Here is a 15,665-nt window from a genome sequence, read left to right on the forward strand (position 1 = left end):
GCTGGAGTGTAGTGGTGCGATCTCGGCTCACTGCAACCTCTGCCTCCTCGGCTTAAGCGATTCTCATGCCTCAGCCTCGCCAGTAGCTGGGACTACAGGCATGCACCACCACGGCCAGCTAATTTTTGTATTTTTACTAGAGATGAGGTTTCACCATGTTGGCCAGGCTGGTCTTGAACTCCTGACCTTAAATGATCCACCTGCCTGGGCCTCCCAAAGTGGTGGGATTACAGATGTGAGCCACTGCGCCCAGCCTCTATCTCTTTTTAATGAAGAGAAGACTGAGAATGGCAGCAAGGAATGAAATCCTTTCCTCAAATGAAATTTTAGATACCTTAGTGTTTGGGTCTCGAGGTGACAAAACTTTTAAAAAATTATTTTAGGCCGGGCGCGGTGGCTCAAGCCTGTAATCCCAGCACTTTGGGAGGCCGAGGCGGGCGGATCACAAGGTCAGGAGATCGAGACCACAGTGAAACCCCGTCTCTACTAAAAATACAAAAAATTAGCCGGGCGCGGTGGCGGGCGCCTGTAGTCCTAGCTACTCAGGAGGCTGAGGCAGGAGAATGGCGTGAACCCAGGAGGTGGAGCTTGCAGTGAGCCGAGATCGCGCCACTGCACTCCAGCCTGGGCAACAGCGTGAGACTCCGTCTCAAAAAAAAAAAAAAAATTATTTTAAATGGAAAGTCTTTAAATTTATTAAACCAGGGTTTTCAAAACATTTAGGTTTTTGTTTTTTACTAACCAGGGTCAATTTTGAACACAACAGTGTATCTGTGCCAGCATACCAAAGGCTGATGTCTTCAAATCCTAGTAATACAGTATGGTGGAAAAAAAAATTTACAGCCTTTAGACTTTTACAAAACTAGTTTGAATCCCAATTCTGTGCCTACCATCAGTCAGTCCCCAAACAAACCACTAAAATTCCTGGCTCAGCTTTTCCTGGAATATATTCATCACCTGCCGCATAGCCCCTAGTGCTTGCTTGCATAATGCTTAGCACGAGGTAGCCTTTTGGTAAATGTTAATGACTTACACTTGGAATGCAACTTGTGCTTCCATAAAACATCTTCTGTAGATATGGACTGAAATAGTGGATTTTTTAAAAAAGGCTTAAGACTAGATGTCTGGAAGTTCTTTATATTTCTTTGGTTTTAGGACCTCTCACTTTGTTTTCTTTTTATAGCTTTATTGAAGTTTAGTTGACATACAATAAACTACACACATGGAAAAGGAAAGTGTACAGTTTGATAAATTTTGACATTTTTACACCCATGAAACCATTGCCAGTATTACAATAGTGAACGTATCCGTCACCCTGAGACGTTTCCTCATGCCTGTAATCCCTCGCTTTTCTCCCTTCCTGCACAAGTTAAACATATATGTGCCATATGATCCAGCTGTTCCACTTCTAGGGAGTTAAGAGAAATGAACATCTGCCTTAAGACTTTTATACAAGAATGTTCCTAGAACCTTTTCTTTATTCATAGTAACCCAAAACCAAAGTTACCAAATAGCCATCAACAAATGAATGGATCAACAAATTATGATGTATCTATACAATGGAATGCTATTCAGTAATAAAAGGAATGAACTGTTGTATTCAGGTTAAATTGAAGATTGCTGTATTTGAAGCAGATTTGCTTTCTTCATTGTACTGATTTTCCTTCACTTAGCATATCCCCCCCAATGAAGGAAACTAACCTAATATTTAGTTAGTTACAGATGAACCATAGAAGGTTGTAAGTTTTATTTGGATAATTAAGGATTGATTATTTTCAGAGAACTTACAGTAAAAAACAGTCAATAAGAGTTTGTTTTGCTACAGGACATTTTTCTATAATGCCAAATAGCTTATACACAATTGGTAAATAGAAAATGATGTCCATGATGGTTGTGTGGGTTTGAATGAGATTTTTCATAGGTAAGTGGGAGTAGAATTAAAAAGGAAAGGAAAAAACCCTCAGGTTGGCTGCTGCACAGATAGAACAGATAGAAATTCTTTTAAGTCTGGTTTGTGAACAATAAAGATTAGTTTCTGGAAAAAGAAATAGTTCTTGGACTCAGCCTGCCTCCCTAGCCTTGCTCAGCTTCTGAAAAGTTGTATCTTCTCCTGTGCCTACCTTAAAACAACAGTCTCAGTCAGTGGCTTGGAGTTCTACTTCAGTCTGCATCGTTTTAGTGCCTGCAAACTAAAACGCAGCTTTACTTTATTCTGTTAATATTTTGTATATCCTGAGTCAATCCCTCACCATGCTGAGTTGCTTGCCTGAACTATTTAAGTTGTTTCTTGAGAAACCAACTGTTATTTTTGTTAGACTCTAATTACAAAGTTGCATAAATTTTAAGTAGTCTCTCTCAACCGTATTTCTACCTTCTTTATTTTTTATTTTGCAGAATGAGAAGTTTTTTTCAGGAACATATATATGGGTTTCTAAAAAAAACCCCACCTGAATGTTAATTTGTTTTTTAAAATTTCCTGGAAATATTTTATTTAAAATGCATTTCTTATTATTTTTAGCTAATACCTCTTGCTTACTACGCATCAAATGTTCAAAGTACTTACCAGAGATTAGCTCATTTAATTCACACATTACTGCGTGATGAATCTGGTATTATCGTTATTTTACAGAAAGGGAATAAGAGGATCAGAGAGAATGAGTAACTTGCCTGAGGTCAGACTACTGGTAGTCTGGTTCTGTAGGCTCTGTTCCTATTATGCTACATTGCCTTCTGTACCCTGTTGAATATAATAAACTAGATTTGATTATGATATTTTTTGTATACATTTAATTGATAGTTTCATAGAAAATCAAAACCTTGTCAGCATCAAATATACAAGTGAGAAGAATTGCAGTGAACTCATAAGAACAGCAAACTTAACAGCTTCATCCATTTAGAAGCTGGGAAAATGATGTCAAATTTATACTCTGTAATTGTTATAATAAGTTTTTTAGAAGTCTTCGTTTCATTTGGTTTAGTTATGTTTTACATTTCTTCTTAGGCATATGACACCTGAAAAATTTTATGTGGAAGCTTGTGATGATGGAGCAGATGACGTACTTACCATTGACCGTGTGTCCACAGAGGTTACCCTTGCAGGTATTTTACAGCCAGATTTAGAAGTTTAGGGAGAAAGATTTCATACATAAATTACAATAGTTAAAAAACATCACTCAGAGGTGCGTCAGTGTGTGGATCTCTGAGTGCATTCTTACTAAAATTTTTATTCTTGCTACCTCATTTGAATGTAATGGTATACCCATTACTTTACATGAAAAGTAATGGTAAAAACCGCAATTACTTTTGCAGCAGCCTGTAATTTTTTTTTTTTTTTTTTTTTTTTTTTTGAGACGGAGTCTCACGCTGTTGCCCAGGCTGGAGTGCAGTGGCACGATCTCGGCTCACTGCAAGCTCCGCCTCCCGGGTTCCCGCCATTCTCCTGCCTCAGCCTCCTGAGTAGCTAGGACTACAGGCGCCCGCCACCGCGCCCGGCTAATTTTTTGTATTTTTAGTAGAGATGGGGTTTCACTGTGGTCTCGATCTCCTGACCTTGTGATCCGCCCGCCTCGGCCTCCCAAAGTGCTGGGATTACAGGCTTGAGCCACCGCGCCCGGCCCAGCCTGTAATTTTTGTGCATCAGTTTTATGCTATCTCCTTTTTTGTGAAAAGGAGAAATGATCTTGAAAATTTTAGGTAGCATTTTATTGTCTGTAAGGATTTAAAAACATAATATTTATTTATTTTTTCTCTTAGCTGTATTTTAACAGGATTGGCTTAGATAGCTAAGCTTCTTTCTAGCTGTAAGATTTAAGATATTTGAGAGTGAAAAAGTTGTTTCAGCTTTAAGAGTATGGAATTTTAACAGCTGCTTTTGTTTTTGTTTTGAAAACTTTCATGACTATGAGGAAATTTAATAAATGAAAAATAAAATATCCATCACTGACTAAAACTTGTAGGTGTTCTTAGGCAAATTATGTTTCTGAGTTTTATCTACCTATCCAGTTATACTTTGGTTTTGCTTTTCTGGGATGTGAAAAGCAAACTCTTTTTTTCACTTTTGTGGAACACCCTGACTTCTGAGTAGATAAATACAAAATAATTTTGGTGGCAAATTAATGTACCAAGTGATAACATATTTGGAATTTCATATTTTGTTTGTTGAAAGATTCTAATTCACCTCCAGAGTTCTATATTTATTTTTTTCTTAAAGTATAATATTTGAATAACCATAGAGTAGGCATTCAGTAAATAGCCTTTGAGTGGGTGAAGCAAAATATGAAAATATATTACGTGAGATAATGGGATGTAAGAAAAGTATGGCTATAAAATTTCTGTTTTTTTGATTATGTGGTAATTCTGGTAGGTACTATATAAAGTTTGTCTTTGATCAAATGGAATTAGAGCTCTGTTTTAGTTTGATAATTTGACATTTCCTATTTGTCTGTTGCTTGGTGGCTTGGTATCTCTCAAGATCACTGATTGGTTTTAACCAGTGTTAGTACACTTCTCCTAAAGTTTAAATTATACTAATCTTTATACTGCGTTGATACAACCTAGTGTCTTACAAGAGCTTTAATGTGGGTGTATTTTCCATTATTCTTGATCTTTCAGTAACATTTTATTTGTAGGTAGAGACTGCAGACCCATTTGAATAGACTGAAAAGCTAAAGGTCATGAATAGTTTGAATGTAAAGATGATGATTCCAAACAGTCATCTGTAAGACACATGATAAAATACTTCCACGCAAAGTCAGTGCTGATGAGGGACTGACTTGCTGACAGTTTCTTAGCCAGTTTCTTTTCACCATTGAAAAGACTTTCTTTTCACAAAAGAAAGACCGTGGCATTTCTAATGGGACTATTTTTTCTTCCATGAAAAAACCTAACATACATTCTAGGAGTTATCACAGTTTTATTGCTGTTACACTCCAGTTTACATAACTTACAGCTCTATCAGTAGTGCATTTAAGTTAAGAAATGTTACTTTTCTTAGAACAAATCATGCAAATTGATTTAGTCAAAGTAACTGTTGAAATCAAACTAAATTTCTGTTTGTGTTGGTGAGCTTTTTGTATGTGATTTTTCTTTCTTTCGTTTCTTTTAAAGTCAAGAAAGATGTTCCTCCTTCAGCTGTCACAAGACCGATATTTGGTATACTGGGCACAATCCATCTGGTGGCAGGTAAGAGAAAGTAAGTTAAGATGGACACAGAAGGTAATTAAACAAGGTAGTTAAATTGATAATATTAGAGTGAGTATACGATGAAGTAATACTTTGTATCATGCTTTAAGCAGTAAATCTCTTGGTTAAGTATTTGTCATTAATTTTTAAAAGAAATACTCCCCAAATGGTAAAATTTATCAGCATGAGGTTCTGGTATTTAAAAAAAGTTTTGTATTTCGTTGTGTTTCAGTTAGAGTTGAAATCCTTAACTAGATTGTTTTTGCAAATGGGGTATGTAAAAACTTTTTTTTTTTTTTAAGATGGAGTTTTACTCTTGTCGCCCAGGCTGGAGTGCAGTGGCACAATCTCGGCTCGCTGCAACCTCCATCTCCCGGGTTCAAGCAATTCCCCTGCCTCAGCCTCTTTAGTAGTTGGGATTACAGATGCCTGCCACCACACCCAGCTGATTTTTTGTATTTTTAGTAGAGACGGTGTTCCAGCATGTTGGTCAGGCTGGTCTTGAACTCCTGACCTCGGGTTGATCCACCCGCCTCGACCTCCCAAAGTGCTGGGATTACAGGCGTGAGCCACCATGCCCAGCCTGTAAATAAAATTTTTAATGCATCAGTGGACCAGGGTATTCTACACCTTCAGTCCTGTACTAATAGGACATAGTGTATGTTAGCAAATGTTACTTGGTTCTAAATTGTTAAGAGGGTGATTTTTGTTTAGATTTAATTTCATTGAGCTTGTTTGAAGTTCCTGTTGTTTCAGGCACCATGCTAGATGCTGAGTTATAAAGGATGAAAGTCCATTTTGCCCTGCAGTTCACAGTCTAGTGAGAGAGGCGTGTAAGTAGTAAACTACTGCAGTACAGTGTGACAAGTTCCAGGAGAGACATGTACATGGGAAAACTTCCAGAGAGGGCACTTGTGGGTAGAGTGTTGAACAGACCTGAAGAATTAATTCAGTAGGAAAGGGTTACTGTGTTTTATATATTTGTGGGGTGAGGAGGTGGCAAGGTCAGGATTGGTGTATTGTGCATGATGTTGTGATGACTCCTTGATTCCTGACCACTCATCCTTGTAATATTGCAGCAGCCAGTTAGGTATACTGCCCCAGCACATTTCTCTACCATTTAGAGTGACATGAAGGACATAGGAGTGGTGTGGAAGGGACATTGCCCTTTAGTGTCAGATCTTGTGACCTGATGCTTTGAGCTGCCTGCTAGGAAATGATTAGCAGAGGCCTGTATCCCTTGGGGTTGATGAAAGAGAGAAAAAGAAGTATTTTCTGTCTCTACTTTCTGTTTACTAAGACAAATCCTTTGTTTATGAAAAGCTTTTGCTTTTATCTTTTTTGAGAAAAACGTGACCTTTCAGTAAGAATTGTTCTAAATAATATGCTGGCCTTTCTATTCATAAATTGTAAGGTTGCTTTAAAAATGGGCCTTTTATCTGAGTGGCACAATATAGTCTCATTCTACTATCCTTTAAAGTTAAATAATAAGGACTCCTATTTCTACCTTTATAGTTACTGTTTTTATAATTATGTGTGTTTGGCTTGCTTTTTGCAGGTAATTATCTTATAGTCATTACCAAAAAGACAAAAGTAGGTGAATTTTTCAATCATGTAATCTGGAAAGCAACAGATTTTGATGTCCTTTCTTATAAGAAGACAATGTTGCACTTAACTGATATTCAGGTAAGAACTGGAAATTGTTACTAATTGCAGAGCCCAAAGAAGTAGCATGGGCTGGGTAGAGGAGGGTGAGGGTGTTGTGGAATAGATGCTGTAATTATTTTAACAACCTATAGAGTAAGGTCACTCTACCTACTTTTCTACCTAGGCATAATAAATATTTTTAAAATCATTTGTTGCTCTTGTTTGTTTGTTTGTTTTTTTAAGATTCTTTTTTTTTTTTTTTGAGACGGAGTCTTGCTCTGTAGCCTAGGCTGGAGTGCAGGGTGGCGCAATCTCGGCTTACTGCAAGCTCTGCCTCCTGGGTTCACGCCATTCTCCTGCCTCAGCCTCCCGAGTAGCTGGGACTACAGGCGCCCGCCACCACACCCGACTAATTTTTGTGTTTTTAGTAGAGATGGGGTTTCACCTTGTTAGCCAGGATGGTCTTGATCGCCTGACCTCGTGATCCGCCTGCCTCGGCCTCCCAAAGTACTGGGATTACAGGCGGGAGCCACCGTGCCCGGCTGATTCAATTCTTAAATTGTGAAATGTCATATGGAGAGAAAAGGGAAAATAGAAATGCACATGTACTCAACACCAGATTTAACTTCATATCCTCTTTGTAAAGAAATAAATTACAAATACCTTTGAAGTTCTACTCCTCTTAACTCATTCTCTTCTTTCCCAGAGAGGTTTTCTCTATTTTTACCACATGTGAATGTAAGTGTGTATGTGTGTTTATGAAATGTGTATATATTCTTTCAGGCAATTTTCCTTTTGCACTATTCCTATATGCACAGATTTCAGTAACCATGGTTTAGTTAACACCAATCCCCAAGCAACATGGCTTAAATTTCAGTTACTACAGTTTATTAACTGAAGAATTAACCCACCAAAGATGAAGGTGCAAAAGACAAAAAACAACAACTCTGGAAGAGAAATTGAAATTGAACATAAATGGAGCATAGAAGAAGTAGCTGACCGTGGTCATACTGACACTATCACCATTCAAGGGACTGTAGGTATGCAGCCAGAGGTTCTAGTGCAGGCGAACTGACCGACGTTAATGATGGAGTGGCTGTGACGAAAAGGATGACAGTATCTCGGAGGAAGTGACGCCTGCAACAGACTTCCCATTAAAGGAAACCTTGGAGATATTTCCCAACGTTGAAAGTGCAAAGGATAAAATCTCAGAAGTTGGTTTAGACTTAGGAAGGTGTGTGGCCGTTCACCAGGGATAGAAGAGATATTCTGTATCTTAATTTATATGACAAGAAGAAGGCAAGCACTGTTCAAGTCTCTTGATAAGTTTTTGTACAAAGAAATAAAATATTTTTTATTCTCGGTGTTTCTAATGTTTTACAGTGTGCTAAATAAATATTTTATAATTTATTCATTTCTTTATACTTATAATAATTTGCTATATATATAACTTACAAGTTAATGTCTACAACTTATAACTATATAAGTAAATATAACTTACAATAGAGTTTTTAATGTTTTGACAAAAAAAATTTTTAAAGGTCATGAAACAATCATAGTTTTTACAGTTGACTGTTAAGATAGCTTAAGATTATTAAGATTAAAATCACATGGTAATTTTTACAGTCCCACTTTACAAAGTAAAGACTGCCTGTATTCATGTTTAAACAGGATCTGTTTTTGCTCATGAATGGCATTGCCCTGTTCTGATTCTTTGACTCTTACTTTTTAAAGTCAACATTGTTTAGAGATATATACCTATTGAGAGTGATTGTTTTCTTAATGTAATTTTAGTTATGTGTTTGCTATTTAAAAATTTTACGTTATATTTTTACACACAATTTATAAGAATGTTTGTTTCTAGAAGAAAATGTATTAAAACATATAACTTAGGATAAATATTTTAAAAAATAAAATTATAGCGCTGCCTAAGTAAAACTACAAGATTATGCTTTTTATACTTTAGAATTTTTTTATTTTATATATATATATTGAGAAAGATATATCAATATATTCATTCTCTACTAGGCATATTTTAAAAAAATAAAAATGGCGGTATTTATTTAATAGACCAGTCATATTTACTTAGACAGTTTCTTCTTGATTGTTATTCTTTGTTGTCAAGCTCTGTAGCTAATTTTGAAAACATGTCTGAGCACAAATAAAAAATTTTGTATATGTAGATTAGTAACATGTAGATTAACAAGTTAATCATTTAGTAATGGTTAAACGTTACTAAACATTAACAGTTGCTTTTTAAAACAAGGATAAAACCAAATGTCAATCTTGGTATTCATTGGGAAAGCTAGTTAAAATGGTTTTCCAAGAATAAAGATAAATATTGCTTTTACTGGACTTTTTAATCTTTGTTTTAAAGAAAAAGAATTCCATTTTACTTCTCATCCATCCCAAACCAGGGAACGTTTCTTGAGAATGAGGATTATGTTAGTATCTTGTTATTTGCATTATTGGGCCCCTCATAAATGTATGTGTTTTATTTGTCAAATGAAGATAGCTATGCTAACTTAGCAGGGCTGTTGTGAAGATTAAAGAGAGTCTTAGGAAAATAACTGGCACACAGTAGATCATAACCAAAGGTGATGTTTTGTTAAAACCACTCTTCTGCCCTTTAGAATAAAGTTTGTAAAGGATACAAAGGGGAGAAGTCCTACCTAATCAAGTTCTCTAATAGTACCCTACAGTGTTTACTGAGTATCTTCTGTATGTCAGGAACTGTCCTACGTCCCAGGGAAATGGCGAGCATCCCCCTTACTGGCTCAGTCCTTGTGCCAGTAGTCTTTAATGAGACTGGACTTAACAGGATTTAATTTGTATTCTTTTCTCATGCTGACAGATTCCTTTTCAAGTATGAGCTGTACTGATTTTTCTTTGTTTACAGTTACAAGATAATAAAACCTTCCTAGCGATGCTAAACCATGTCTTGAATGTGGATGGATTTTACTTTTCAACAACATATGATTTGACCCATACTTTGCAGCGGCTATCCAACACTAGTCCAGAATTCCAAGAAATGAGTCTTTTGGAAAGGGTAAGCTTGATCTTCAGTTATTTTTATTTTTAGTATTTTAAAAACAGACGTGTCTCTGTTTCATGCATAAAAATTTATATTGATTTTTCTCAGTCCTGGCTATATGTTAGAAACATGTATGAGGCTTTGAAAATATACCCTATTTTAAATATACATCACAATCCCAGCGTGAGAGTCCTTGAATCTGTGTATGGATACAGCCAGAATTGAGAACCACTGGTGTAGATATTCAGAAATCTTTGTATAAACACACAAGTGAGTTATTAGAGGAAAATCTTTCAGAATTTGTATTTTGCATAACTATTACAAGGCTACCAAGTGCTAACTCTCACATGTAAAATCTTCAAACTAGCATTGCATTCATTTGTAATTTCTTAACTCTCAACTCTGTTCGGTAGTGCAGCAATTACATTAGCAGTGTAATTAGGCTTATAAAATTCATATGCTAATAGTTGATACTTCTGTAGTGATGGTTATTTATAATTTTTATAACTAAAAATGTAACAAAAGTCACTAAGAATTTGGAAAATGTCCTTTTAAAGTTTTTTTTTATTTTGCTTTTTTTTTTTTCTTTGAGACAGAGTCTCACTCTGTCACCTAGGCTGGAGTGCAGTGGTGCGATCTCAGCTCACTACAACCTCTGCCTCCTGGGTTCAAGTGATTCTTGTGTCTCAGCCTCATAAGTAGCTGGAATTACAGGCGTGTGCTAACACGCTTGGATAATTTTTAGGATTTTTAATAGAGATGGGGTTTCGCCATGTTGCCCAGGCTGGTCTCGAACTCCTGGCCGCAAGTGATTCACCCACCTCATCCTCCCAAAGTGCTGGGATTACAGGGGTGAGCCACCGTGCCTGCCCAATCTGCTTTTTTTTTTTTTTTTTTTTTTTTTAAATATACAGTGAATGTATCTTTAAAATTAGGTTTCAGATGATCTCAACTTAAAGTTTCTTTTGTTCAGGAACCTGGATAATTGCTGCCTTAATTTTTTTGACACATCTTAGATGTGTTTAATGAGAAGACAGAATTTAAAAGGTCCTTCTATGTTACCTATTAGGTTGGACAATGTGAAGTTGTCAGTAACTGCCCATTTTTAATCAATAAAAATGGTTATTTCTTATAGTTCAACCTAAATTAATATTTTAGTTGACTGGCTTTTTTGGGTAAGATTTTACACTCTAATTTAGTAAAATTGTATGTAGCCTTAGATGGAAGTTTAGATGCAGGCTAAGCATTCAAGAAACTTGGCTTTTAACTACAAAGAGACTTGCTTTTAAAAGCAGTTGCTACATTCTCCATTTGTTTGTGAAACATCTCTACAACATCAGCCATGTACCAGGCACTATACTAGCCCCTGGGGACCCAGAATGAAGCTGTGGACCCTGTCTTGTGGGAGCCTACAGACCGCCAGGGAAGTGGTAGTCAAAGAATGGTTGCTATAATGGAGATATGTACCAAAGTGAAGTGGGATCCTGAAGGAATGAGGGTCTTTGCCTGGGGTTGTCAGGGACAACTGTATAAAGAAAGGTATCTACAGAGGACAGTAACTTTACACAGAAAGATAACTTTTGAGCTGAGACTTGATGAAGATTTGTTGGTCAGGTGACAGTGGGCCAGGGAGGGTTCCACGCAGAGGTGGTGGCAGAGGCTAAGCTGAAGCAAAAGCCATCTCATCTGTTGGATGAGTTGGGAATATTTTGTCAGCTAATCAGAAAGTCAGCCAAGTGTGGTGGTTCATGCCTGTAATCCCAACACTTTAGACAGCTGAGGCAGGAGGATAGTTTGAGTCCAGGAGTTCAGGACCAATCTGGGCAACATAGGGAGACCACATCTCTACAAAAAATTTAAAAATTAAACAGGTGTGGCGGCACACACCTGTAATCCCTGCTACTCAGGAGGCTGAGGTGGGAGGATCGCTTGAGATAGAGGCCGCAGTGAGCTGTCATCACACCACTGCACTCCAGCCAAGGCAACAGCGAGACTGTCTAAAAAAAGAAAGTTAATGTTTTTTTAACTTGGGAATCATAAAAGTGATAAATGGAACATATATACCCTAAATATTTTAACTTAAAACACAAAGTTTTACATTGGTCAATGTTTTTATGTACAGCCGTAGGATTTTCTTTGTTTTTGGTTCCTTTATTCTGAATTGTCTTCCCTGTGTAAATTACATCCGTAAGGCTTTCTCATTTGGGCCACTTTAAAGACTTGACACTTACAGAGAAATCTTTGTGCAGAATCCTGTACATTTTTACTATGTTCTTTTATATATTTTTAGTTGCCACTCCCACTCTGAATTCAGCAGCAGTTTTGTTTTAGCAACTTGCCTCTTACCAAGTTATATTCCAAATCATTTAACTTTATAGAAACAGCAGTCTGGTTTTAGTCTTATTTTATTGGTTTATAAAATATTTAGTTAAACTATGTAATGAAATAATAAGTATGACCGGCACAGACCACTCGGGAACACACATTTGAATCTCAGGAAGTGTGATTCAGCTGGTTGTGGCCAAGTGCAAAAGCCATTCCCTGTGACTTTTAGAGTTGGGGGTGTGGGTGGTTCATTTGGTATGCTTCATAAATAGAATTGATTACTCTACTGAGTAGAGTCAATTATTTTGTTTGTTTTTTCTTTTTTGAGACAAGAGTCTTGCTGTGTCACCTAGCCTGGAGTGCAGTGGTACAATTTTGGCTCATTGCAGCCTCCACCTCCCAGGTTCAAGTGATTCTTGTGCCTTAACCTCCCCCAGTAACTGGGACTACAGACATGTGCCAACACATCTGACTAATTTTTGTATTTTTAGTAGAGAAAGGGTTTTACCATGTTGGCTAGGCCGGTCTTGAACTCCTAAGTCTCAAGTGATTCACCTGCCTTGGCCTCTCAGAGTGCTGGGATTACAGGCATGAGCCACCACGCCTGTCCCTAAGTAGGGTCCATTAAATATAGATTGTTGAGGGAGCTTCTTCTGTATTTATGAAAGTCAGAGTGGCCAGAGATGAGATCAGAGAGTTAATTAGGGACTGCCAGATCCTAGGACTGATTAGGCCATGCAGAGATTTGGTTCTTTAGATGACAGAGTCGTTGAAGAATTTTGAGCAGATAGGAGACAGGACCTGTTAGAGAACTCCTGCTGGCAGTATTGTGGAAAAATGGGTGGGGAGGACTAATGCCTAAACTGGAGGCAAGGGAAGCTGTGTTAGTAGTTAGGCTGGAGTCAAATGTTGGTCAAGGATAGTGGAAGTAGAAATGTAAAAAAGATGGATTTTGAAGAAGATTTAGTACTTGAAAATTAAATGTAAGGGAAAGAAATACCCTAAGACTCCTCCCAAGTTTCTGTCTGGCCTGAGACAATGAGACAGGAATGTACACAGGAGGTACAGATTTGAGGGGGAGATGTATTTTGTTTGAGACCTGTCAAAGAAACCTGCTTCTACCATCAGACAGAGACATTGATTGGTGTCGTTTTCTTTCTGTAGAAAGTAAGCTTGGCAGGAGATATTTTATTAAATTTTAAAACTTCTCTCAGGCAGATCAGCGGTTTGTATGGAATGGTCATCTTCTAAGAGAACTTTCTGCACAGCCAGAGGTAATGTACACTAAATAAAATATGCTTAATTGTTGCAGTCCAAGCTTTAATTCAATGCATGTTATAAAGTGACTTCCTAATCACCAAGAATTTTGAGAAACAATTCTAATTTAACTTTATAACTTACAAACTTGGATCAGGTCTACCCTGGCACATCATTCTAGGTTGAAGAAGCCTAATTATTTTACTCTGATCTTCTATAGAAGCCTTAAGTAAAAATACATTGCTTTGTCTAAGAGAGATACAGTGGGTCTTGGTACATGGATAATGAAGAAATGAGGGGCCAGAGCCAGGTTCCCTGGCCAAGGGGAGAGCTTTGTTTTTGTCTTCCTTTGGGGATGAGACTCCCTTCAGTCACCCAGGAGAGACATGCGCAGGCACCATCTTCTTCTGTCCTTTGTCTGCACATACGAGGTGTAAACAGGGAGGCCCAGCTAGGGAAACATGATATATTACTGAATCTAGGTAAATAGATGTGTCTAATTACTTTATTTCTTGTCATTTGCTATGCTTTTTTTGGAAAAGTAGTTTGAGCTGCAAACAATTAGCATGGGATATCTTTTCCCTGGAGGAGTGAAGTTGTTGTAGGCAAAGACTGAAAAGGAGGTAAACATTCTGTAACTTCATGTAGCTTTGTTAGTATTCCAAAATCTGTGAATATTCAAGCTCAAATGATTGTAATGCATACTTAATGTTACATTAGAGAAATTTTTTAAAAATTATATTACCCGTAAGTTTACTACCTTGTTATGTTTGTATATTACCTCCCCGTGTGTACATATTTTTATATAATACTTATTTATTTTTAAAGTGTATTTGTTCTAAATATGTATTTTCATTTCAGGTTCATCGGTTTGCCCTTCCAGTGTTACATGGCTGTATCCTTACATGATATTACTCTTTAGTTTCTAGATGCCTTTATTTAAATTTTATTATAAGGCAGATTTAGAGATAGTCTCAAATACTCCATAAGGAGAGTATTTCAGAATTAATAGAACTTGCTGTTGATAAGAAAATCAAACTCATTGCCATGTTGGGTTTTTTGTTTAGAATGAACTTTTCAGACTATACGACTCTCTCTGTGTTCAAGAGTTCTGGGGCTGGTTGTTTAAAGAGAAGGAATATATATACTGTATTTTGCCTTTATTTGATGTTATCTTTTATCAGTAAATTACACATAAGTAGTTTGGACCTGGCTGTTGAAAACTTTCCTTAGTACATAATTTGAAAAGTTAGACTTAGGCCGGGAATGGTGGCTTGCACCTCTGGTCCCAGTTACTCAGGAGGCTGAGGTGGGAGGATGACTGGAGTCCAGGAGTTTGAGGCTGCAGTGAGCTATGATGGCACCACTGCACTCCAGCCCAGGTGACAGGGTCAAAAAAAGTGTAAGTCAGACACTAGTGTGGGTAACAACTTGGAGAGGAGAATTACCGTTAAAAATTTTATTTGTCATTTGAAATAGTGACAGATACATTAAAATAGGTAGAGTACAAAGAATATTGCCTAGGGGTAAAATCAGAGTACAGATACAAAATGAGTATTGATTATCTAATGGTAGGTTCATATTAAAAACAAATCTGTATCATAGACATCATAATAAAAATAAAGCAGCCAAGTGCGCTGGCTCTTAAAGGATAGATAAGCACAGTATATGCCGATGAGTGCCTATCCAGTTACGTGCCACATACTGACATTTCAGTCAGCAACAGACCACGTATATGGTAGTGGTCCTACAAGATTATAATACCATATTTTTACTGTATCTTTTCTATGTTTAGATATGTTGAGATACACAAATACCATTGTGTTAACAACTGCCTACAGTATTTAGTACAGTAACATGCTATACAGGTTTGTAGCTAAGGAGCGATGGGCTATATACCATGTAGCCTAGGTGTGCAGTAGGCTGTGCCATCTGGATTTGTGTAAGTACCCTCTATAATGTATGGGATTGTCTGACGATGCATTTCTCAGAATGTACCCCTATTAAGTGATACATGACTGTAATCAGGGTTGTGCCCTGCAGAAAATGGTGATGACATCTTTCTATCAAGCACATGTAAGAAGCTTATCAGTACAAGTCTATTATTTATTTATTCATTATGTTAATATAATTTCACTAAACTTACGCTTGTTATACTTAAAACCCAAAAAGTTATGGAGGAAACATGTTCCACAGTTACAGGGGAATAAAAATTAGAAAA

At 37.0% G+C, this 15,665-nt stretch overlaps 1 protein-coding gene across 3 annotated transcripts in view; it reads left to right on the forward strand.

Moving 5' to 3' along the window:
* SACM1L (SAC1 like phosphatidylinositide phosphatase) overlaps window positions 1–15,665 on the forward strand; it is a 56,170-nt gene that overhangs the window by 10,708 nt on the left and 29,797 nt on the right. For 2 of the 3 annotated variants that reach the window (NM_001194852.4, NM_001357303.2), the window contains 6 exon segments: window positions 3,002–3,099; window positions 5,107–5,181; window positions 6,740–6,867; window positions 9,728–9,877; window positions 13,402–13,461; window positions 14,306–14,339. In NM_001194852.4, the coding sequence (NP_001181781.3) occupies window positions 3,002–3,099; window positions 5,107–5,181; window positions 6,740–6,867; window positions 9,728–9,877; window positions 13,402–13,461; window positions 14,306–14,339 (545 nt within the window). 3 annotated transcript variants of the gene reach the window in all.

This window comes from Macaca mulatta, chromosome 2, assembly GCF_049350105.2.
Source record: "Macaca mulatta isolate MMU2019108-1 chromosome 2, T2T-MMU8v2.0, whole genome shotgun sequence".
Taxonomy (NCBI): domain Eukaryota; kingdom Metazoa; phylum Chordata; class Mammalia; order Primates; family Cercopithecidae; genus Macaca; species Macaca mulatta.